The sequence below is a fragment of the Antechinus flavipes genome, chromosome 4, assembly GCF_016432865.1.
Source record: "Antechinus flavipes isolate AdamAnt ecotype Samford, QLD, Australia chromosome 4, AdamAnt_v2, whole genome shotgun sequence".
Lineage (NCBI taxonomy): Eukaryota > Metazoa > Chordata > Mammalia > Dasyuromorphia > Dasyuridae > Antechinus > Antechinus flavipes.
This window is the reverse complement of record NC_067401.1, coordinates 367,567,785-367,591,872: the sequence shown is the minus strand read 5'-3', so window position 1 is coordinate 367,591,872 and position 24,088 is coordinate 367,567,785. Positions and strand designations below refer to the sequence as shown.

General features: G+C 32.6%; 1 protein-coding gene across 1 annotated transcript in view; it reads left to right on the top strand.

Annotated features, from left to right (window-relative positions):
• RRP15 (ribosomal RNA processing 15 homolog) overlaps positions 1 to 24,088 on the top strand; it is a 48,852-nt gene that overhangs the window by 5,196 nt on the left and 19,568 nt on the right. The window contains exons 2-4 of the mRNA XM_051998287.1: positions 14,416 to 14,684; positions 17,615 to 17,712; positions 23,128 to 23,329. Of these exons, the coding sequence (XP_051854247.1) occupies positions 14,416 to 14,684; positions 17,615 to 17,712; positions 23,128 to 23,329 (569 nt within the window). The remainder of the gene's footprint in view (positions 1 to 14,415; positions 14,685 to 17,614; positions 17,713 to 23,127; positions 23,330 to 24,088) is intronic.

Sequence of the window (24,088 nt, the reverse complement as noted above, 5' to 3'; positions counted from 1 at the left end):
CAATATGTGTTGAACATGTGTAATTCTTCTATACATATTTCCACAATTATCATGCTGCACAAGAAAAATCAAATCAAAATGGGAAAAAAAATGAGAAAGAAAACAAAATGCAAGCAAATGATAACAAAAAAAAGTGAAAGTACTATGTTGTGATCCACACTCAGTCCCCACAGTCCTCTCCCTGGGTACAAATGGCTCTCTCCATCATAAAACCATTAGAACTAGCCTGAATCACCATGCTGTTGAAAAGAGCCAGGTCTATCAGAATTGATTATCGTATAATCTTGTTACTATAAACAGTATTCTCCTGGTTCTACTCACTTCACTTAGCATCAGTTCATGGAAGTCTCTCCAGACCTTTTTAAAATCATCCTGCTAATTGTTTCTTATAGAACAATAGTATTCCATAATATTCATATACCATAACTTATTTAGCCATTCTCCAATTGATGGTCATCCACTCAGTTTCCAACTCCTTGCCACTACAAAAAGGATTGCTACAAACATTTTTGCATATGTGCATCTTTTCCTCTTTTTTCATGATCCCTTTGGGGTACCGGCCCAGTAGAGGGACTGCTGGATTCAAAGGGGTGTACCATTTGATAGCCCTTTGGGCATAGTTCCATATAGCTCTCCAGAATGGTTGGATCAGTTCATAACTTCACCAGCATTGTATTAGTTTCCCAATTTTCCCACATCCCCTCCAACATTATCTTTTTTTGTCATCTTACTTGGCCCAAACTTTTGAGTTGAGATTCTTTCCTGGCATATTTCAGCAAATGACATGTAACCTTTTATTTTTTGAGGAGGAAGGGGGCTATAAGCTTTATAAATACACACTGTAGCAAAGAAAATAATTTATGTATTATAAAGATAAGTAATCCTGCTCTCATGCATATTATAGGAAACTAGGCTTCATTCTTAAGTTCCATTTCTTCGTTTTTAGAACTTTTCTTTGGTCAATCACTTCATTCTTGTCTGGGTTAGATTTCAGTTCTGTTTAAATTTTGTTTCTGATGGATTCACTTGGGCAAAGTTGTTGTTTCTTCTTTAGTTCTGAGTGTCTGTACATCAATATGGTACCCTGATATCTTTATAACTAATCCCTAGTGATCCCCTGGAAAAAATAATAATTAACATCTATATGTTTATATATCTTTCTATCTGTCTTGTCTGTCTATGACTGTTGTCCTCTCTAGACAAATGCCAGATTTGGAGTCAGAAAGGCCTAGATTCATATTTGATTTTTAATGTTATTCTCTCTGAATCTCAGTTTCCTCATGTATAAAAAGGAATAAAATACTAGTAGAACCAAACTCACAGGGTTGTTATAAGGTTCTGGAGAAAGAAAATACATTCATTTAAAGGTATATGAAAAGCTTTATATACATTCTCTTTTATACACCTTATAACAACTCTGTGAGGTAAAGAAACTGAAGCTCAGATTTCACTCCAGTCTAACATTCTGTCCTTTCAACCATACTGTTCCTTTACTGTCTGGCCTGCAAAAAATTCTATTGTTGTAGGAAAACCCAGGACATGGCCTATTTCATCTTCCCATGGAAATTTAGTGAACACTTTTAAAGCACCCAATAAGAGGAGGGTTATTTGTGTACCTCTTTGGTGCTGGATGTTATATAAAGAAAATAATTTTAGGAAAATTGTGATGCTTTTTCTTGGAAATTGCTTCTGGATTTTTTCAGTGAAGTAACCTTCTCCATCTATATTGTCCTGAACTTTAAGGAATATTTTTAAAGAGCTATGTGAGTCTAAGATCCAAATGGCCAAAACAAAACTCTTGATTTTTTTTCTGAAATTATTCCCTTCCAGACTTTTCTATTACTTTTCTATTTCCAGGGTATTCACCATCCTTCCAGTTACCTAGACTCAGAATTTAGATGTCATGCTTACTTTCTCATTCCACATAGTCTGTGTAGCTAAGCTCTTCATAACACCTCCTCTGTCAATACATTTCCCATCCAGCTGCCAAAGTGATCTTAAACTCAAAGTGAGTTCAAGTCTAATCATGTCATCATCTATTCAGTGAAGTTCAATGTCTCCTTTTTACCAAGATCAAATATATATTTAAAGCTTTTCACAATTATGTCCCTTCTAGCATTTCTAGTGTTACTATACTTTATGTTCTTCCATGCACTCTGCACTCTAGTGACCGACCTTTTCATTCCCTGTAAATGATAATTCCTTTTCCTGACTTTGACTCAGTCCTGCTTCATTGTCCTGTATATCTGGACTGCTTTCCCTCCTCTTCTATTCCTGGCTTCCTATAAGGCTCAGTTTAATTTCTACATGAATTTTTAGCTAGTTCCCCTTAATTCTAGTGCCTTCTCTCTGTGACAATGTTCCATTTAAATTGTGTGAGTTTAGAATGGACATATTTGTTTGCATGTTATCTCCCCTATGAGAATGTGAACTTCTTGCAGACATGAGCTGGGTTTGCCTTTCCTTGTATCCCCAGTTTTTAGCACAGTGCCTGGCATGGTGCTTAATGGATATTTGTGGATGTAAACTTGACTGGGAAGCCAGGTTTCAAGGCACCTTTTCTAGACTTGAGCTATGATGTTAGCTGTGTCCTTGCTTTACTTCCTTTAGTGTTCAGTTAGTTGGTCCTAGAATGTCTGGACACTATTTCTTTCTGGCCAGTGATGACTCAACTGATGTATGCTTTCAGGTTTGCTTCATTTTTCAGACAGCATTAATAACATTTTTTCACTCGGCCTGCCAGTGTACATTTTGTAACATATCACAATTAATGTTTTCTTAAAGAAATGATTGTCATTACCCTCCAAAGCCCCTAAAAATACTAGACATTTTTCAGGATCTTCCCCAGAATTAACTAGCATCTTTTCCTGCTCTTGTAATTAAAATGTGCTTTTCTGTCAATAAGTAGTATTGAAGAAAGCCTGCCTATCTATCTTTTGGTTTTCTGTTTAGTTTTTTCATAAGATACATACTTCTGAAAGAATTTTTAACAGCTTACAAAGTTAAAAAGCAAAGTATGAAAAGACAATTGAGGGTAAAAGTACAACAAAAATTAGTAAGAACATGGAATAACTTAGTAACTCCCTTGAAATGGATTAATTGCTATTGTTGGGAATTGAATTTGCTTAAGTTTCTTGGCCAAGGCAAAAAAGGGATACTTTTACTTGTATAATGTTTCTGCATGCTGCAGAAATAAACTTTTTTCCAGAACCAAATTCAAAGAAAAATTTGAGTCCTTGTATAAATGGTGAGAACAGAGTAAACAGTATCTGCTGGTTTTATAAAAGACATGCAGAAAGTTCTTGAATTTATAATCTTGTATTCAGCTAATATAAAATCTGAGGGAATAACATTAAATTAATAAGCTGTCAGTAAACTCAGAAACAAAAAGTTTCAGAGGTCTATCTTTTTGGGTATACAATTTGTAACGAGGTCTTAGAGTCATTAAGTGCTGTGCTTTTCTGGAAGATTATGGTTAGACTAGAGAAATGCATTGCCTCTGAGAACAGTAGATTGGGAGATGAGAAAACTTTGGGTTCTAGGTCCAGCACAGCCCTAACTCATGCTATGACTGTAGGCTACTTGCTTTACTTTCAGGGGTCTCTTTTCTAATTTGAAAAATGAAGTGATGAAATGATTTTAGAAATTCTGTAAGTCTTTAGACCTTGAGGTCAATGGAGAGTAGTTGGGTAGTATCTAGATGTTAGTCTAATAGAAACAAAGTTATTGTTTTATATTAATTTAAGAGTTGGACTCATGTTCTTGTTTCCCAGCCATGGCCGGGAAAAATAGTGCTAACATTGTCCTCAGAAAAATTTTTATCTTTCAAAATACTTATGTAAATATCTGTCAAAGACTGCCCATATATTTTGACTTTTAGCCTGAAAAAATTAGAGAGGGGTTGGGATATGTGCTACCACCTGACCACTTTGTCCATAGAAGAGTCTTAGTATGCTTCCGATGGAATGCCTGGTTTTTAAATAAGACTATATCTTGCTGGGACAGAACAGTACAACCTGAATTAGAAAGACCCAAGACAAATAAGTTCAAATAAGCTTCAAGCACTTCAAGCTGACTTTGGGCATCCCTTAACTTGTGTCTAATTCAGTTTGCTCATTTGTAAAATGGGAATAATAACAGCACCCACCTTGAAGTGTTATGAGAGTGAAATTCGTTAATTTTTATATAGCTGCTATATAAATGCTGACTATTATTATTCCTAAAGTGAAATTACTTCATCCCCAATTAGATGACTAGAATGACTTATTCGTGATTGATCATTTGCATATTGGAAGATTTCTACCATATACCACTATTTCAGTTTGGGAGCAAATGAAATGCTCCTTTTGAAATAGTCAACTTCTATAACTACTGCTTTAAACCTGTGACTAACAGACAATTAAACTCCATTATCAAGGCAGAGGAGATTATTTGTCTTCATAAATAATAGTAATGACTGACATAGAATATTTAAAATTTGCAAAGCACTTTGCATGCATTATTTCATATATTCTATGAGATTTTCCCAATTGCTCTTTTGCAGAAAGACATCTTAAATTCATACAGTCTCTGTACAGTGTTGCTTGGATATCAAAATGGATATCTCTAGTTTATACCATGTAAATTCAGGATTGAATATCTCCTTCCTTCTCAACTCTTATTTTGCAATTGTATTATTCTGGAAATCTTAATACATACTTTTAGACTATATTGAGATTGTGGAGTTTGATCCATATGAAAAATTTAATAGTTGGGATATAGTTAATTAAATCTAAGGGGATAATATTTTTGAGTTATGAATAACTCATATCTCAGATGTAGGGAATTGATAACTTTCTAAAGTTTTAGGCACAAGATAAACAATTTTAAGAGTATACTTTCAGCAAAAATTCCACCATTAAACCAGGTGAACTAAAATAGTGGTTATATAATGTCATGCTGTAATTGTTCTTAACCATAAGTGTAACCTCTATGGAGAAATTAGGAAATAGTAATTCCATATGCTATGGATAATTAAAAGACTGATGTATTCTGGGTGTACATATGAAAAATGACCATATGCAGTTGACATAGCATTTGATAATCATTCACTTAACTGTGTCCCTGTTAGACATGTCTTTGTTTTTGATAAACTTCAAAGCTGTATTTAAAATGTAAAATACTAGCACATAAATGTGCTTCTTATTTAACTGTGGCTTTCATATTTTTTTCATATTTTGTGTTGCTTAAAATAGCAACAAAACATGCCCAAGATATGAGTATATCACTATCCTGTTTGAAAGATATAGAGGTTTCTAGGACAGGCTCCAAGAAACAGACTACTTATGCTATATCTTCTGTAGCTCTGCTCAAACAACATATGTTATGACATCTGAATTTAACATTGTTATCCCTTGGTTTATATTTCTGGTTAATTCAATGGGATCTGAATGACTTCATACCCTTCCAAAGAACAAGCTGAAAATTTAAAGCAGTTATTAACTTTAAACATTTTGACTTCATCAGTAATTGATAGAAAAGACCACATAACAAGAATGGAACAATTTGCTGTTGTGATGGTGGGAGGGGGACTATAGAATTGTAGTTATCACTATAGATGCTTGTAAGTATTGATGTTGTAAAATATCAATTAGAATATACTTGAATGGAGTAGTATTGAAGAGGTTATTTTGATTATTTAATTAATCTTATTTGAATCTCTTAACTGCAGGTTTTTTTAACCCCCTGTTGAAATGCCTTTTTTTTGAAGGTTTGATAAACTTTCCTGACTTAGTAAAGGAATTATTGTGAAATAATAGAATCAAAATGAGCTGAGTTTGAATCCCACCTCAGACAATTACTAGCTGTCATCCCTAACAAGTCTCTAACCCTGGCCAGATACAGTTGCTTTATCTTTAGGCTCCTTTGCAGTACTAAAGGGTTACAGAAGCTCAGAATTGTGAGGGTCCTCAGAGGAGTATCTTATACTCCTGAAACTAACAATTTGATTTTCTTTTTACTTTTTTAAATTAAATTAACTAAAGGTTTATCTATTTTGTTGGTTTTTTCACAAAACCAACTCTTAGTTTTATTAATTCAGTAGTTTCTTATTTTCAGTTTTATTAATTCTCTTGGATGAAGTTATTGTGTCTATGATTTGTTGTTTTGCCCATTCATTCTTTAGGATTAGATTATTTAGTTTCCAATTAATTTTTGGTCTATTGTTCCCTGGCCTTTTATTGCATGTAATTTTTATTGCATCATGATCTTAAAAAAATGTATTTACTATTTCTGTCTTTTTGCATTTGATTTTGAGGTTTTTGTGCCCTAATACATAGTCAATTTTTGTATAGGTTCCATGAACTGCCGGGAAAAAAGTCTCCATTCACATTTCTCCAGAGATCTATCATACCTAACTTTTCCAACATTTTGTTTATCTCCTTAACTTCTTTCTTATTTATTTTGTGGTTCAATTTTTCCAGTTCTGAGAGAGCTAGGTTGAGATCGCCACTAGTATAGTTTTGCTGTCTATTTCTTCTTGCATCTCTCTTCATTTCTTCCCTAGGAATTTGGATACTATATCACTTGGTGCATATATGTTTAATATTGATATTGCTTCATTATCTATGGTACCCTTTAGCAAAATATCTGAGGCAACTCCTAACTGAACAGGAATCCCTTGAAGAAGGCCAAATTGCCTTGCTTAAAACCCAGAGCTAACATTTAACAGTGTTTTAAGATTTACAAAGCTCTTTATAAATATTATTTCATTTAAAGGATCAAATCACAACCCTGAAGGGAATCTCAGAGGAAGAGTTAAATAGAGAGTGCACTAAGTGGGATGAGGAGTGTGTCCTGGATCAAAGCATCAAAGACTGAAGATGGGGAATATCAAACAAGCTAGTTTGTATTTTGTCCTTGAGGCAAGAGGGAGCCACTGGAACTTCTCAATCAGAGGAGTGACATAATCAGATCTGTTTTTAGGAATATAAATTTGGTAGCTTTGTGGGAAAGTGAATGCTGGGAGACAAATTATACCAATTCTAGTTTTACTATCTGTGGACAAGTTAATTCTGTGATAATCCTTCAGATACTTGAATACCACCATCATCTATACTTAGTTTCTCTTCTAGACTAAGCTTTCCTAATTTATTTTTTAAAAGTCTTTGGTATGATCCTATAGCCTTTCACTATTTTTACTTCTCTGATACATACTTTTCAGTTTATTAACTTCCTTAAAATGTGCTAAAAAACTGGGCAATATGTTTTAGATGTGGTATGTTGGAAATGAGACCAGCAGTTGGGACACTATTTCTCTCTTTATGACTATGAGAACATTAGTTTTTTTCACTGCCATTTCACATTGTTGACTCATTGATCTTGTGTTCCCCTAATCTTTTTTTATAGGAACTCTCATGCCTTCCCCAACTTATGAAGTTTTTTTTTTAAACCAAGTATAAGTTTTTAAATTTTTTCTCATTAAATTTAGTTTAGTTCAGTGCTTCAGACTGTCAGAATATTTTAAAGTGACTTTATCATTCAAAGGGTTAATCAGCCCCTCCTGGTTTTGTATCATTTCTAAATTTGATAACGATGTGCTGGGTAATGGGTGTCTGTCATTTAGTGCTTTGTCTTGCCACTTCTTTTCTTTCCTTATATTCTCTCATTGTTTGTCTGATTAGATCCCATAGATATAATTATCATCTCAGTTCAATTGACTCCAATATTGCTATGTCTAGCCCTACATTCTTCTGAGTTCCATTTGCTAGTCTCCAGTTGCTTTTTTGGCTAGTTCCAATTGGATGTCCCCAAAACACAACTTAGCACAACCAAAATTTAACTCATTATTTCTGTCTAGGATGCCCACCATTCTTTTGGGTCCCCAGGTTCTCAAATTTGTCTTTTCCTTCTTTCCTTGCTCAGTATCATGCCACTTATGAAATCTTTTGATTAATTTTGTCATTTTTACTTGCAGCCTTTTACATTCATCTCCTTTTCTCTGCTCAAAAGCATTCTAATTCACACCTTCATTATTTCTCAGCTTGACTATTGTGGTAGCCTTCTAATTGGTCTCCCTGCCAGACTTTTGCTAAAGATAGCTGAGAAAGTGGTTACTTTAAGTGCAGGTCTGATCAAATTACTTTTCTACTCAGTAAATTGAGTGGCTCCTTGTTCCCTTTACTGTCAAATACAAATTCTTCTGTTTGGTTCTAAAGCCTTTTACAACTCTGACCCTCTGTTTTTCTAATCATGTCATACATTATTCACCTTCCTGGATTTTGTATTCTGACAAAACTGGCATCTTGCTATTCATCATAAAGATTTTCTATCTCCTTTCTCTAGCACTTTGTACTATCTCTTTTTCCTAGAGTGTATACCTTCCCCTTGGTCTTGTAGGATTTTTTTTTTTTTATTTGTCAAAGTTTTGCTTATGTGCCACCTTCTCCATGAAGCCTCTCTTGATCCGTTTAACTGCTAGTGACCTCACCATCCTAAATTCACTATGTGTTTGTGTGCCTGTCATGCCAATAATATGTTAGCTTTTTTGGGTTGGGGACTGTTTTCATTTATTATATTTGGATTCCCATTGATGAGTCCACTGTTTCACACATTAATAAATACTTATTGATAAGTTAGTATCTTATTTGTTTTTTTTTTCATTGATAAATTTATTGAACACTTATCAACTACTTCTGAATTTTAATTAGTTGTATAATGGTCTAGTCTATATTTCTTTATATTTTAACAAGAATTAGTTGTCAAATGCTTTGGTAATATCCAGACAAACTTTATTTATGTCATTCCCCTGATGTTCCAGTTTAGTTACCCTGTTATGTGTTTTTTTTGTTTGTTTGTTTGTTAATGAAGCCATTCTTGGTTCTTAGTGACCACTGCTTCTTTTCCTATATGTTTATTAATTTATTTTGATTATTATATTCTAGAATCTTACTGGAGGTATAATTCAACCTCATTGGTTCCTATATTCCCTTTTCCTTTATTTATTTAATTTGAAGGAGGGAACCCAAAAACTCATTCACCCTTTTCTAGTTCTTCAGTAACTCTCTTATTCTCTATGATCTTTTCGAGGATTAGAGAAGGGATGTATAATAGTCATTTTTAAAAATTGAATTAATTCTTTTTGTTAATTTAATCTTCAGTAACCACAAATGCATCAACAGGAAAAGAATGAAAAAGGATTACATGTGAACCTCCAACTTCTATCAAAATTTTTGTTTGTCTCGAGAAATTTTAAAAATTCTTTTTTTTTTTTAAGTTGGGATCAGACATTGTTTTGATCAAAGATCTGAAGTCTAATTATTCTACTGGTTTTACTCAGTTTCCTCTGCATCAGTTTGTATAAGTTCTCAAGTTTTTGCATCATTTTTTGTTTGTTGTTTCTTTTACATTTACATTATTACATTTAGTTTATATATATATATTAGCTATTTCCCAATTGGTGGACACTGATTCCCTTTTATTTTTCCACTATAGCAAAAATTGCTGCTATAAATATGGGGCCTTTCCATTTTGTTTTGACCTCTTTGGACTGTATGCTTAATAGTAATACCAAGTTAAAGAATATGTATAAGTTAGAGCATGGAGCAAATAGTAAAAAGTTAAAGAAAATCAGATTGTTGACTCATATAAAGATAAACTTCTTAACAGAGCTGTCCAAAATTAGAATGGGCCACATTGAAAAGTTTAGATGCTGATTATCATTTAATGTGGTGGGAGTATTATTATAGAAAGGATTCCTGATTAGGTATAAGTTGAAAACTGAGTGACCTCAAAGGTCTTTTCAAACACTTAAGTTTTTTGAAACCTTTTTCTTAGTGTAAAAATAAAAGTCTTTTACCTTTAGTTTTTCTAGTTTAGTTTTGTTCAGAGCTGTATTTAAATAGAACATAGTGGTAAACTGGTTTTTAAAAAAAATATGTAAGTTAGCAAAATACTGAGTCTTAAATTGAAGGTTTATATGCCTCTTTTCCAGTACAGTGAAGATGGCTTATGACATAATTTTAAAGAAAAGTAGAATGAAATTCTTTTTGCTTTCTGAATTGTTTTCTCTAAAAAGTGTCTTCCCTTTTATTAGTCTGGGACTATTTCTCTCTTTTTCCCCTTGCTGTTCATTCCAGAAAGAGCTTAAAGAAAGTTTCCTAAGCACCCAAATAAATAAGGCCAGGACTGTGAGGAGGTGATTGGCTCTTTTACTCTTTAAACAAACAAATAAAAACAAAAAAAGTGCAAATTTTTTTTCAGTTTTATTCTTATTGTCAATGTTTGCTCAGAGTCTGAGAGTAACCTATGATAGAAATAGTTCTTCAGGAAATGAGCTTAAGTACAAGATAGGCATTTTCTTTTCCCTTTTCATCCTTTCACCTCTTCTCTTCCCCTTCCCCACTTCATTTGCAAATAAATGTAATTTTTATGTAGGGAATTTCCAGGAATGGATGGCAACAGGTTGCTCTTTTCATCTAAATACATTATTAAGGAAAAAAAATATTTAGAAAGCAATGATGTAGTCATTGTATACAATGTATATTGTAATTCAATGGCAGTTTAGTTATCATATACTTTTAGGATATGAGGCAATGGAATTAGAAAATGGGCTTCTGAAAATTTTGAAATAGTTCAAGGAACTATGATTTCCATAGCCTTTCTGTGTCTTTGTAGACTATAAGTTGCCCTGGTTGAAAACTGTATGACTGATTTTTCTCTTCCCTAGTAGGGACTTCTCCAAATATATAACTATCCTGGCCCTTAGATGACTGGGTTTTTTTTTAACTTTGTATCTTCATGACCACACACTAGGATTTTAGTTTAGAAATATTGGTCAGTGACATAAGACTGTAGGGCTTGGAATCCGGAAGACCTAGGTTCAAAATAGGTCTCAGACACTTATTAGGTACATGCCCATGGCAAGTCCCTTTACTTCTGTTTGCCTCAGTTTCCTTACCTGTAAAATGGTTATAATAATAGTACCTACTTATCAAGGTTGTGAGGATCAAATGAGAAAGTTATAAAAAGCTTAGCATAATGTCTGGCACATGGTAAGTGCTATATAAATGTTAGCTATTATTATCATTATCGTTATTTGATCTGTTGAGTGATCATAAAGTGGGGTGTATTGTGCACAATGTTTGAAACATTGTCCCAAAAGTAAATAACTGATTTGGAAGAAAAAAGGGAGATTGAGTAGAAAAGGGGGAAAATATAAGGGAGGGGAAAGGTGGAAGAAAGAAGTTAAGCATTAGGTGAAATATAATTGAGTATTAAACAACTTCTGCAGTATATCTGGAAAAGGTTAATTTTCTTAGAGTCCACTTATGAATTAAACAGAACAAAAACACTAGGTGTCAGTGTTGTAGTTTTTAACATTTTGCAAGAAACTGTCAGTTTTTTTTTTTACTCTCAGACACCAGAATATACTTTAAAATGATAGACATAATCTCTTATTGGGTCACTAGACCTTTGAAAACATCCTTCATGATTGTGGGAAGTAAATATTAGCGGATTAGTTAGCCTTGTGTTTATCCTTAAACTGATGTCCTTTAGTTTACTATACTCATAAGTACTCAATAAAAAGTTAGTGTTTGAATTTCATGTTTGTGAATTAAGAGTCATTGTAGAAACATTTCTTATTAGTGGGCTTCCCCCTAGATAATTAATTTTCAACCCAGACTTACAATGAAACAGAAGAAATCAGGTTGAAGTTGTTAAATGGCTGCTTCTCACCCTTGTTCTTTCTCCTAATTTCATGCTGATCTTGACCATTGCCCTTACCAATTGATAGTCTACCTATAGATTGCTAATTCTGTTACGACTTTCACATCAATAACAGTTTCTTTCTTATCTCTTGAGACATAGTCAGATCCATGCATTGGGATGCTTGGTGCTCACAGAGCCCACCACTTTCCAACTTTCTTTTGTTAGATTATTGTCTGCATAAGTAATAAGCAGAGAGATGTATATTCCCCACATGTGTTAACTGTTGTGTAAAATGTCTTTTTCTTTGTTCTTAATAATTTATGTCCCTCTGTAAAGGATGAAGTCCTCAGGATATCCCTGTTTTAGGGTAATGGATGTTGATCGCATCAATCCTCAAAATATCTCAGAGCTCCTTTAGTGAGATCTGTAATTATACAAAGGAAATTAATCTAATGATCTCTTTGAGAAAAACTAAATGGAGTAAAAAATGCTTATTTTCCAGGATATGACATGTGGTTTTAGAGTTGGTCCATTGAATTGTACCTTTGGGAATAGTGCAATACTTGGACAGCAAACTGGACCCCAAATTGAATGGTAGAAGGGAAGGAACATACTAACCCAAACTTGAGAAATTACACAGTCTTTTCAATGATACCCTACTACTATCCATCTATCTTTAAAAAGTATATGTATGTGTGTGCATATATATATATATATATATATATGTCATATATATAATATATATAAAATGATAAAATTTATAATCATATAAAACATAAAATTTAAAATTATATATAAATATATAAATTAAAGAATAAAATTTTAAAATTATATAACATTTTAAAATATATAAAAAATTTTTTAAAAAATCTTAGAATAGCATTGCAGTAGAGAGAGATACACAATGGATGCATGATTCACAGTTCATTTTCAGTGATAACCCATGTGCAAAAAAGTATTAAATGTTAGAAGTGAAAAAAATTATGAAAGGATCTAGGCTGATCAAGTAATTTGATAGAGAATATGCAGATGAACAGTTCATGTTACATGTGGCATTCTCAAATGAGGATATATTGGTAAGAGCCTTTGTGGAAAATTTGTAGTACAGTGTAATATTGTGCTGTTCTAAAGAGTGAATGGTGATATTTACTCTTATTTCTAAATAAGATCAAAACTTATTGTTTTCATTTTATTGGGAACTACATGATGCCAAAAGCTTTCTGTCTAAAAGTTGATAGATGAATATCTTTTATCACAGAACTTAAAAGTAAAACCTAGTTAATGGGATTTATTCTCATTTTAGTTACTCTCTGTATTTAGCTATTAGTTAGTATGCTTATAGATACTACTTATATATATGTATGTAGCTTTATAATTTATATAGCTTTTAAGATAGATAACTTTAGCTTTATAAATTAGATATTACAGTTAGATACTGCATCACCACTTTATTATAGATGATGAAAATATGGATCAGAGATACTCTACTGATTTTTATACACATATATGGTGGTAAAGCCCAGATTCAGAAACATAAAAAAACCTGGAATGGATTTTAGAAATTCTCAGATGAAGGAATTGAGTCCCCAAATTAGGTAACTTGCCCAAAGTAGAACAGTTACTAAGTGTCAAAGCTTAGAGGCAGGTTTTTGATTCTCAAATCCAGTATTTCTTCTGCTACTAACATATTTTTAGGATTGGGATTGGGATTCTGGGTAATTTTCTTATAAAAAGTAGTAGTAGTAGTAGTAGTAGTAGTAATAGTAGTAGTAGTAGTAGTAGTAGTAGTAGTAGTAGTAGTAGTAGTAGTAGTAGTAGTAGTAGTAGTAGTAGTAGAAGTAAAGCAAAACTGAAAGGTTTTATAAAAGAAAGAAGTTAACTAATATTCATATAGGAGGTTCAGAGTAATACCACAGAAAAATCTTTTAAGATGTCCTTTCTGTTTTAGAGGAAAAAAAAGAACAAAACTTACTGGATTGAGTATAATTTATTGATTGAAAACTGTACAAGAGAGTTTAGATCTGGCTAGTGATATGGAAGGTTTGGAAAAAGGCCTGACTTACCTTTCATTTATGTCAGTTTTCTTTTCAGCTCCAAGATGACAACCAAAATGTTAATGAGCATTAGCATAGTGTATTTCCAATTTGTTACCAGAATTCATTTCAGAATAAAATTCTTAGGCAAATGTAAGTAGAATATTTTCCAACTAGGAGCAATTTTTGCCTCATCTGATCTCAAAGTATTTATGCTTATCTTAAGTGGTTGCTAGACATTGTTATTTGTTTTATATATATATCTGCATACCAAGCTGAAAACTCCTCAAGGGCAGAAACTAAAGAGGTGTGTTTTTTTTTTCTTTTATTTCCCTTGATGTTTATTAAAAGATGAATAAGATTAATATCTGAAATACCTCTTTTAACAAACATGATGAGAATAATATAAACCAACAAATTCAAGCAAATATATTTCCTCTAAAATATTTTCTTTCTCTTTTCAGTTCAGTTTCCTCATCTAATAAATTTAGCATCTCACTATTTTCAGTTGTGCATTATGATTTCATGACTAGACAACTTCAAGGGGCATAAAATTTCCTACATCTACTCAGATTCCTGATTTTGAACTCAAGACTATCTAATTTCCATTGCATAGCCTTTCGTAATAGATAGACTATATTTCCTGAATCTTCACCTAGCATAACAATGTTAATATATTTTCTTTTCTTTTAAGATTCTCTAGGAAGCTTGGGAGTTTCCAAAGACCATTTTTCTTCTGATGAAGCAATTGAAGGTGATAATGAAGATGATACAGCTTATGACAAAGAAAATGAGAGTGCAGCAGAATCTAATGTTGGGACTAATGCAGGCTGGGCAGATGCCATGGCTAAAATTCTTAACAAAAAAATTCCTAAAAGCAAGCCTACTATCCTCATCAAAAACAAAGAGCTGGAGAAGGAAAAAGAGAAAGAAAAACAAGAGAGATTGGAGAAAAGAAAACAGGTGTGTCTTAACAGTTATCTTGTAGATTAAATTATGGCTATTTCATTTCTTATCAGTGCCTAATTATTTCTTTCAGTGTCCATTTACATAGTTTTTTGTGGGGTTTTGTTTTCACAGTTTTGTTCCTTCTGTTAATCATATTCCAGATTTTAAAAATTAAATTCTGAGGAAACTTCACATTTATCAGTTTAAAATTTAAACATATAAATCACCTAATTTAGAGTTAAAATTTTAGTTCCTAGCAATAAATAAGTTATTCATTGAATTGTGCATATGTTTCCTGAACTTGATTCTAAAATGGCCTTTTGAATACATTGTATATTCTTAGGATTAGCAGATTGGTTTCTCTCTTGAGTTGAAAATGCAATTTGTAAAGTTAGTATAGAAGGTCCCATAAATGAGAGATGGCTTGCAATTTTGTAAACTTTACTTATTCATTGCTAGATAAACTTGAATAGTCTGCCTTTCATTACATCAGTGTCAGTAGAATTTTTAAAAATGTAGTTCTTTGATCAGAGACCAAAACTAGGTCATAAAATCATGAATTTATATTCTGGTGGTTATTATAAAAACACTATAGTTTTATGAAGGCTTTTAAAAATCTCTTTCATATTTGATAATGAAAGTTGATTATGTAAGAAATTGAATTTTCAGGAGATAGTATCAACTATCTGTTGGAGAAAGACAGCTTTGCTTGTATGCATTGAAATTATATAAAGAATCCCCTTATGCTAATATAAAAGGCTATTACCAAAAAAACCTCTGTTTTAAAAACAAAAGAAAATGAGAAAATTCACAGAGTCACTGAGGACCTCCATGCTATAATAAAGCATTGGGCTTTTGCCATGTTATGTTTATAATAATGATTATTGTATTTAAGACTGTATGATGGCAAAAATTTTCCATCTTACATGTAAAGGCTATTCTGAATTTGTTATTTTGTTAGCTATGACTATGGGCCCATCTTCACTGCATTTTTAAAGCAAATTTTGCTTTTACATTCTTGTTCTTGGGAATAAAATTTGAATTTGTCAATTGGTAAAACATTATATTCGTTTTTCTTTTTTTATTGTCAGAATCTCATTATTTCAAATTTCATTGAGGGTGAGAATAACTTGAAAGTTTTCAAAGTTAATGGGATAAAAGGCAACGTTTCTTTTGTGATGTGCTTTGTATTAAAGTTAAAAGTTTTGTTTTATTCTCATCATGGAAATAGAAGAATTGATCTCCAAAATTGGGAAGAGATTGGAGAAGCCTGAAAGTGCTTTCTATTTTTGTCTTAGTTTAATTTAGGAAGGTTGGCTTAATTTTAAATGTAAAGTATCTTAAGTTTACAGAATTTTACCCATTTGAAAAACAGTGCAAAGTAAATACATTTTATTTTTGATATAAACAGGTCTTTGTTTGAAATTTGGTTATGTATTTCACACTGTATTTCAGTTAAGATGGATACTATGTGGTTGGAGGGGGTGTGGATTACTTTAGAGAGAAGTCAGGCAAGTAGAGAGGTATATGCTTGCTAAAAATGTTTGTCATTTCAATGCTGCAATGGAAATCTAGTGTAGGATTCTAATTTGAAAAGGATTTTGCTGTGAATTATGACAACCTCCAAATGTTTCCATTATGAATAACTTTGTGCTGGTTGCATCAACAAACACTGGAATACTACAAATTTTCCTGAAAGAGATGAATAACTTTTCAAAAGAGTTAGGCCTCACTATCCACATAGGAAAGACTAAGTGGATGAAGAAATTTTATTGACTAGATTTTGATAAAAATTTAGATGGACAACTTATAGAGAACTGTGACAGACAATACTGATGGACAGCAAGGTAGGGCCAGCATTGAAGAAGAGGAAGCTAGATTACCTATGCGAAATTGCAGACTCTTTTAGTGAATCCAAGTTTTCATAGTAACAAAATTTCATATTTTAATACTAGCATTCTATCTGTATTTCTGTATTATAAGACAGAATATAGTAGGTCACAAAGAATTTTTAAGTGAATGTCACATAGGACAATAGGGAGTTGAACAGACTGAAATATATGAGTACAGAAGAAAAAACAAACCAATATATGAGAGGAAGAGAAGATTGATTTTTCATCTTGTGATGAAGGCAAGAGAGGACATTTAGACAACCAGAAGTTTCCAATGGCATCCTTGTGGTGTCAAAAAGAATCAGTAAAAGTTTCTATAACATAGAAGGATTTCCCTGTGGAAAACTAATAGGAATTTACAGAAGTCCCAAAGGATGAACAAGTGTGGATGGGCTGTGATTTGCATTGTTGATATGAACTTCCAAGTCACAAAAACAACAGATCCACTTCAGGTTTTCAAAATTGTAAAGTAGTTATGGTTCTGAATTTTATGAATATCTAGGCTGGAGTTCCTAATCTATTTTTGTATTTTGAACCTTTTGAGCAGTCTGGTGAAAATAATGTTTTTAAATGCACATAATAAAATAGTATTAAAAAGGAAACCAATTATATTAAAATATAGTTATCAAAATATTGGGTTTAAAGAATGCTCAGGTTAAGTATCCTTGACTCAAATCCTTTTTGTACATATTCATAATGATGTTTTAAAACTTTGATGAAGAAGATGACCTGTTCTCATATCATCCTTCCTGTTCTCAGATCATCCACAGGGCTACCGAGTTGATGTGGGGTTCTTTACCTCATATCCTTGCATGGCTAAGTATACTGGCAGTCATCCAAGCTCCTGCTGTGCAAGGAAGTAAAGATCCTGACAGAAATTCATTTGGGGGTTTTTGTATGACACAGCTGAGTGCTAAACATAGACTCTGTGAGCTGAACCCCTAAAAATATAATTTTTGAAAACCCCAACAACTAAGCCAGAATAATTATCATTGTATGCTATATTTTCAAAAATGTCTAACGTTCTTTCACATGATAATATTTATAACACAGCTTGATAAGAAGCGGGAGTGGGAAATGATGTGCAGAGTAAAGCCAGATGTTGTCAAAGACAAAGAAGTAGAGAGGAATCTTCAAAGAATTGCTACGAGGTAAGAAAATGTTTTTTTGCTTTTTAAAATAGATATATAAAAACTAGCATAGGTAACATGTTTCTAATTAATTTTAACTCTTAATAAGGAGCCAAATGATTTATACATATCTGTTTATTTGATTTGGCTTTATCCAAAGATTTAAGTCTTATGAAAATATTAGAGTTTAGATAAGAATAATTTCCTTAGTGCTCGGTCACATAAATGATGCTTCACCTTTTATCATGTTTTTATATTTCTCTTGAAATGATTCAACAAATTTATACTACTCAGCTATTTTCTGTGGATTAAATCCATAGCAAGCACATACTATAATGATTTTCTCGAGGATGTAATAACAATTATTTTAATACTAGTGAGAGTCACCCTTCTCATGGGCCCTTAAAAACTGTTTGGAACCTTAAAGTTGATCTCTTTCAAACTCTTCATTTTATAGCCAAAGAAAGTTGAGTTCCAGAAAGTTTCAGCAATTTGTTTAAGGTTAGTAGAGAACCAAGATTCTCTCCCTTATTTTGTGTGTAGAACACCCACATTAACACTTGCTCTCAATCTAGCCAGAAGATTTGAAGTTGCAGTGAAATCAAATAGCTACTCACAGACTCTTCTTGAATAGGCGGCTTATTTGGCAGAGTCTGTTTTATTGTGTATTCAGAAACTAAAGAAACATCTTTTAGTGGGATAATTATTAGATCGGTTTGCCTTTGGGTAATAGTTTAGTATTTTTAATTTTACAAAATTACAGACTTTTCTTAAAACATACCTGCTTGGAAGATAATGGATTATTATTAGCTTTGTTTTATAGAAGAGAAAATTGAGATTCATATCTAATAAGTGTCAGAGCTGTGAATCAAACCTTGGTCTGCTTACTCAGACCTTTTGTCAGTGATATATTATATTGCCTTTTTTTATGAAGTGCTTAAAAACAAGAGGTCATCCTAAATATTATTTTAACTTACACATCAAAAGTTAAGCAAAAAATTCTATGAAGAATTCAAAATTATTAAAAAATAAAAATAACAGACATATGGTAACTCAGTAATAATTTCAGAATCGATTGTCTATGGATAGTCAAACTACTTACTAGTTAAAGCAGATTTCAAAATCAATAACAAAACAGAGGAAAAAAAGATAAAAATAAGGTATTGATAACTCATAGAATCAGATTAGATTGTACCCAATCTGATTAAACCAACTGTCAGTTGAGGATTATGAAATGGATGAAAAAAGATGACTGTTGACCACATTTCAGTTTCTTAGAGAAGTTTAACAATGCCATACAAAAACCACAATAGGGAGGTTGTTCTCAAAAACTTTTTCATTCAGGAAACATGTTTCCTTTCCAAACAGAGATACATGGCAGGTGAGTACAAATTTAGAAACTAATTTTTTTTTTTTTTTTGTAACACATTGCAGAAGATACCAGTAAATTCTACTTTTCTCATGCTTTTTACAAAAGGTAAAAATGTGGTTGAGTGGACTATGAGTCTGCCAAGAGGTTGAAGACCTTCCTAAGACATCATGAAAAGAATTTTGATTGAGGATAAGGAAGAGACAGTAATTGGGACAGATATGCCAATATTTCTTATCAATAATAGTACAATCACTACCTTATTTATTCTATTGTCTTTGTACAGTACAGTGCAGTACAGTAAGTCAGGAAGACTTGTTCATAACACCTAAAATGAATGACTGAAGAGGGATAACCATATGCCAAAGAAATCTTTTTTGTAAAAGACCCCATTTTAAGAACATGGTTTTCTAGAGTTCTGAAGTTCCATGTTAAGATTGAAAAAGATGACAGAAAGTGTGCTTTCTCTTTACCCTTCTTCCCCCAAATGTCAACAAAGAAATCAGAACCTACTAAACAAGCTTTATGTATACTCTCTCATCCTTAAAAAATCTTTTAAAGTGATCTATACATACATTAAGCATATCCTCAACAAAAACATAAGGGAATAGAAAGGCTTCTGCAGACAGAGTCACATAGCTAAGAGGTTTATTTGATTTTTATCTTTAAAGAATTGATTTGGTAGAACCAAGTACATCTTTAAAGTATCTCCTCAACCAGAGTATCTCTCATGCATTAATTTAAGTAAAAAATGATTTTATGACAACTGTTGTAGTGAAATATGTAGTCACATAGAATATCTTTAGTAGATTATGATGTGTAGTTGATGATATGTAGTTGGATGGATAACCATTAGTACATATGTTCTATAAGTTGTTAGATTGGTGGGCCAGAAATTAAATAGAAGCGGGAAGAAAAGCTTAGGTTGCATTATATTGGGGAAAGTTTCATTAATCCCAATCTTTTCTAATTCATGTTCGTAATTGTTATGAATTATGTTTATGACAAAAGGGGGCAGGATGAAGAGAAGAAAATCACTTTTGTAACATCTGTTATGTATTAAGCACTTAGAAATACTATTTTATTTTAATTTTACAACAACAAGGCAAGTTTAGTACTATTATTAACACCCTTTTACAGATTAGAAAACTAAGACACCAGAGGTTAAGTGACTTGCTCCTGGTCTCATAGCTTGTAAATTCCTGAGGCTAGATTTTTTTTTGTAGTTGTTGTTCTAAATTCCTGAGGCTAGATTTAAATGCAGCTCTTCTTGACTCTAGGTCTAGACCTCTATTCATAGCTACCTCTATAACACATGATAATACATGCCACTTGGTTTGCCAACTGCTGCAGAAATACCATTTTTAACTCTTATATTTCCTTTGTTAATTCTTTAAATCATATTAAATCTGCAGATGACTGATAATTGCAGGTTCTAGGAAACTAAATGATATAAAAGATAAATATAAGTCATTTATAGCATGATACCAACAGTGGCTTATACATGAAAACCGAGGCATATCTACTTAATGAGTAGATATGACTACAAAAGGGGGTGGGCTGGTTGTATAGAATGGATGAATGGATGGATAAATGATGAATCAAGAATAACAAATGAATGAGCTCTAGGGCTGTCCATGTACCTTCGAATTACTATTAAATAAGCATAGTGTATTCTTTGGGACATTAGAATCAGCCTTTGAAGAATTTATATGATGACATGAATGATAATGACACAAGATAAGAGTGGTTGTGGAAGACATGATTTGTGCTAGAGTAGAGCTAGAATCTATATTGAGGTGCTTTTCCCCCCCTTCATGCCTGTTTTGTAAATTGATTTTTTTTTTAAATCATCACTCAACCAGCAAGTATTTGTTAAACCCTATTTGTGAGTCTGGAGAAACAGCAACCACAAAAGAAGATAGTCTCTGACCCTCTAGGAACTTAATTTTTATGCAGAAGACAACATGTAAGAAATATAAATAAAATAAACACCCAAACAGTATGCAAATGAAGGGAAGATGTTATTAGTTGGAAGAATCAGGGAAAACCTCACAGCAAGTTCTGCTGAAGCTGTGAAGTTATAAAGAAACTAGTGATTTTGAGAAATAGACGTGAACAAGGAATTCCCTCTAGTTATGGTGGATATTCTATGCAAAGGCACAAAGATGAGAAGATGGGATGTAGAATGGTGTGTATGAATTGAAAGAAGGTTAGAGTATTATCTAGACTATTACATATATGAATAGAATAATACATAATTATCCTGCTTTGCCTCTGAATCCCTGAAATCCTCTCCCTGCCTGACAGCTTTCTCACCTTAGAAGATTCTTGTGTCTCTTTCTTCTAGTAAATTCCTTATAAAATCTCCCTGTTGAACAAGTTGCCTGACCAGTAATTTTCATTTACAACAGGGAAGATCATAAGGACATAAATAATATAGACAAAATAAATGTAAAGAATAAATACAGATATATGTAAAGTTGTTAAATATAAAGTAGTATGAGGGAGAGGGCATGAATGGGGGTGGGGGAAGCTTCCAGAAAAATCTTCACATAGAAGAACTTGAAGGAAGAGATCATTGAGGGGTGAGTTCATTCCAAGAAATAGATGTAATTGGGAGAGAGTTTTCTGAAAAGGAGAGAGTGGTATTTTGGAAGTTGTGTGGAATATTGGAGGAGGCAATATGAAACAGTAAAACCAATTAGGAAACTGTTATAACAATTCAAGTGAGAGATGATAAGAGCCCAAACTAGAGTACTAATTAGTAGTAACTAGTAGAGAGAAGGCAGTGAATGCAAGATTTATTGTGGATATTGAATTGGTGACATATACATTATATCTGGGGTGATCTATTGTATTGCCCCAGTGTCTGCTCATTTCCCTTGGACACAGATTTTCTCAGCCAGAAGAATTCTCAGAAATGGTTTCCAAAACCATTCACTTCAGAAAAAGAAACAAATAACAAAACACCCAAGTGAGTAAAAACATTTAAAATAAAATAAGCACTTTAAATTATAAACCAGATTTATTTCTTTATAACTGTAAAAACTGATCTTTTTGAAACATATATCTTCTAGAATGCTCTAAAGTTGTGAATTTTATATTACTACAACTCCAAAGGATTAAAATTAGGAATGACTAAAGGACAATGCAGAAATTAATGGTTGACGTAAAATAAGCTACAGTACATATGTAATAAATACTTTTGCTCAACAAGTTCTGAAGAACCACAGTGAAAAAATGTATTTTACTCCATGTGTTATAACTTCTTACTTCTGCAGTACTAGAACTCTAATATAAAAGTCCAAGGACTATAAAGAATATTGAAAGAGTCCCAAATAGAAAAGTTTAGAGACAACAGAGAGAAGAGGTTCCTTTAATAAGATTTCAATTGTCAGTCATCTTCAGGGGAGCCCTCATTACTGAGGACCACTAAGGAATTTGCATTATTCTCCTAATAAGGGGCTAATAGCATGTCTGGTTAAATGAGAGATATCCCCTTCTGACAAAGGTCTAAGCTCTGTATTTATAATAAGTAGATGGGAAAGACTCATCAAATTGAACATGGATTCTCCTGAGCAACCCTACTTTAGAATATTGGAATAGTAGATTGCAGATGTGGTATGACCATGTAAACAGATAGACAGCCCTTTTTGCCATAAAATATAAAAAGACCTAGATAAAGGCCCTAAACACAATGGAAAAATATTGGCAAGAATCACATAAGATGACATAGGGTTTATGATTGATGTTGTTAGTATGTGGAATCTCCACATCTAGAAAGAAACAAACCCATTGAAATATTCCATAACTCTTCAGTTACTATTTATGATAATGTCATGTTAACATACAACTTGGATTCTAGCATTCTGTTTATACCTTGAAAACCACATAATTCATCCTACTAGTGATTTTCATTTTTAATAGCATCAGATTGTGACTTGGAAAAAATGGTAGCTAGAAATTTTTTAAAAATGCACCCAAGTACAGTTTTCTGGCTGTAATTGTCTTTTATTATTACTTAATTAGAATGGGGGGGGGGGGGTTTGTTGCCTAATCTGCAGAGGTGTGGTGCAGTTATTCAATGCTGTTCGGAAGCACCAGAAGAATGTTGATGAAAAACTGAAAGAAGTTGGAGGTTCTGTGAGAAAACGTGCAAAGTTGATGTCAACAGTCACCAAGAAAGATTTCATTAGTGTTCTCAGAGGAGTAGATGAAAGCAAAGACAGCAGGAGTTCCACAGGCCAAAATTCAAAAGACAAACAGGTAAGAAGAACTTGCTCTCTAAGGTGAATGTTTTTGTACTAATGAATAAGATTTATTATGCCTTTTGTCTTGTGTCACTCCAAATAAGTACATGTTGCCTAGAAACATCAGTGTAGTAATAAGTATGAGAACTTCAAAAACAATGGAAAATGTAACATTATTATCATTAATAATACTGTAACAGTTATGTAGTCTCTTTCCAGTTGTGCTTAGTGGACAGAAGGGAAGACTAAGAAATGTAAACCTCACAGCATTGAATTTTTAAAGCCTCTCCTTGCTCTTCATCATCCCTATAAGTATAAATTCATGGTACATATGCTAGCAATTATTCTTGATAAGCAGAAACTGTATAACATGATATTAATAATTTTTTTTTGGCAGTTTTGGGGATTCTGGTCCCATAGTAATTTGTATACCCTTTCATTGACTTTTTAGGAAGTAGCAGTGTAGAAGTAGCCAGCAACATTTATCTGATTTTTGGAACCATGAATTACAGGACAACTTTATTTCTCATTGCTCTATAATTTAAAAGTTAAATGACAACATTTAGACAACATGTAGACTCATGCAATTTGCTCATTTGGGCATACAGAAGCAAATCCACAGTACAGCCTCATATTTCTTAGGAGATAACTTGGCCTATGTTTAGAAAAATAAAAGGAGTTGAGTTCTTGGAGAGCATGATGATATGTTGTCCTATATTGTTTATCAGTTAGTTTTATGCTTTAAGGTATTTTTATATGTATTCAACAGAGAGAA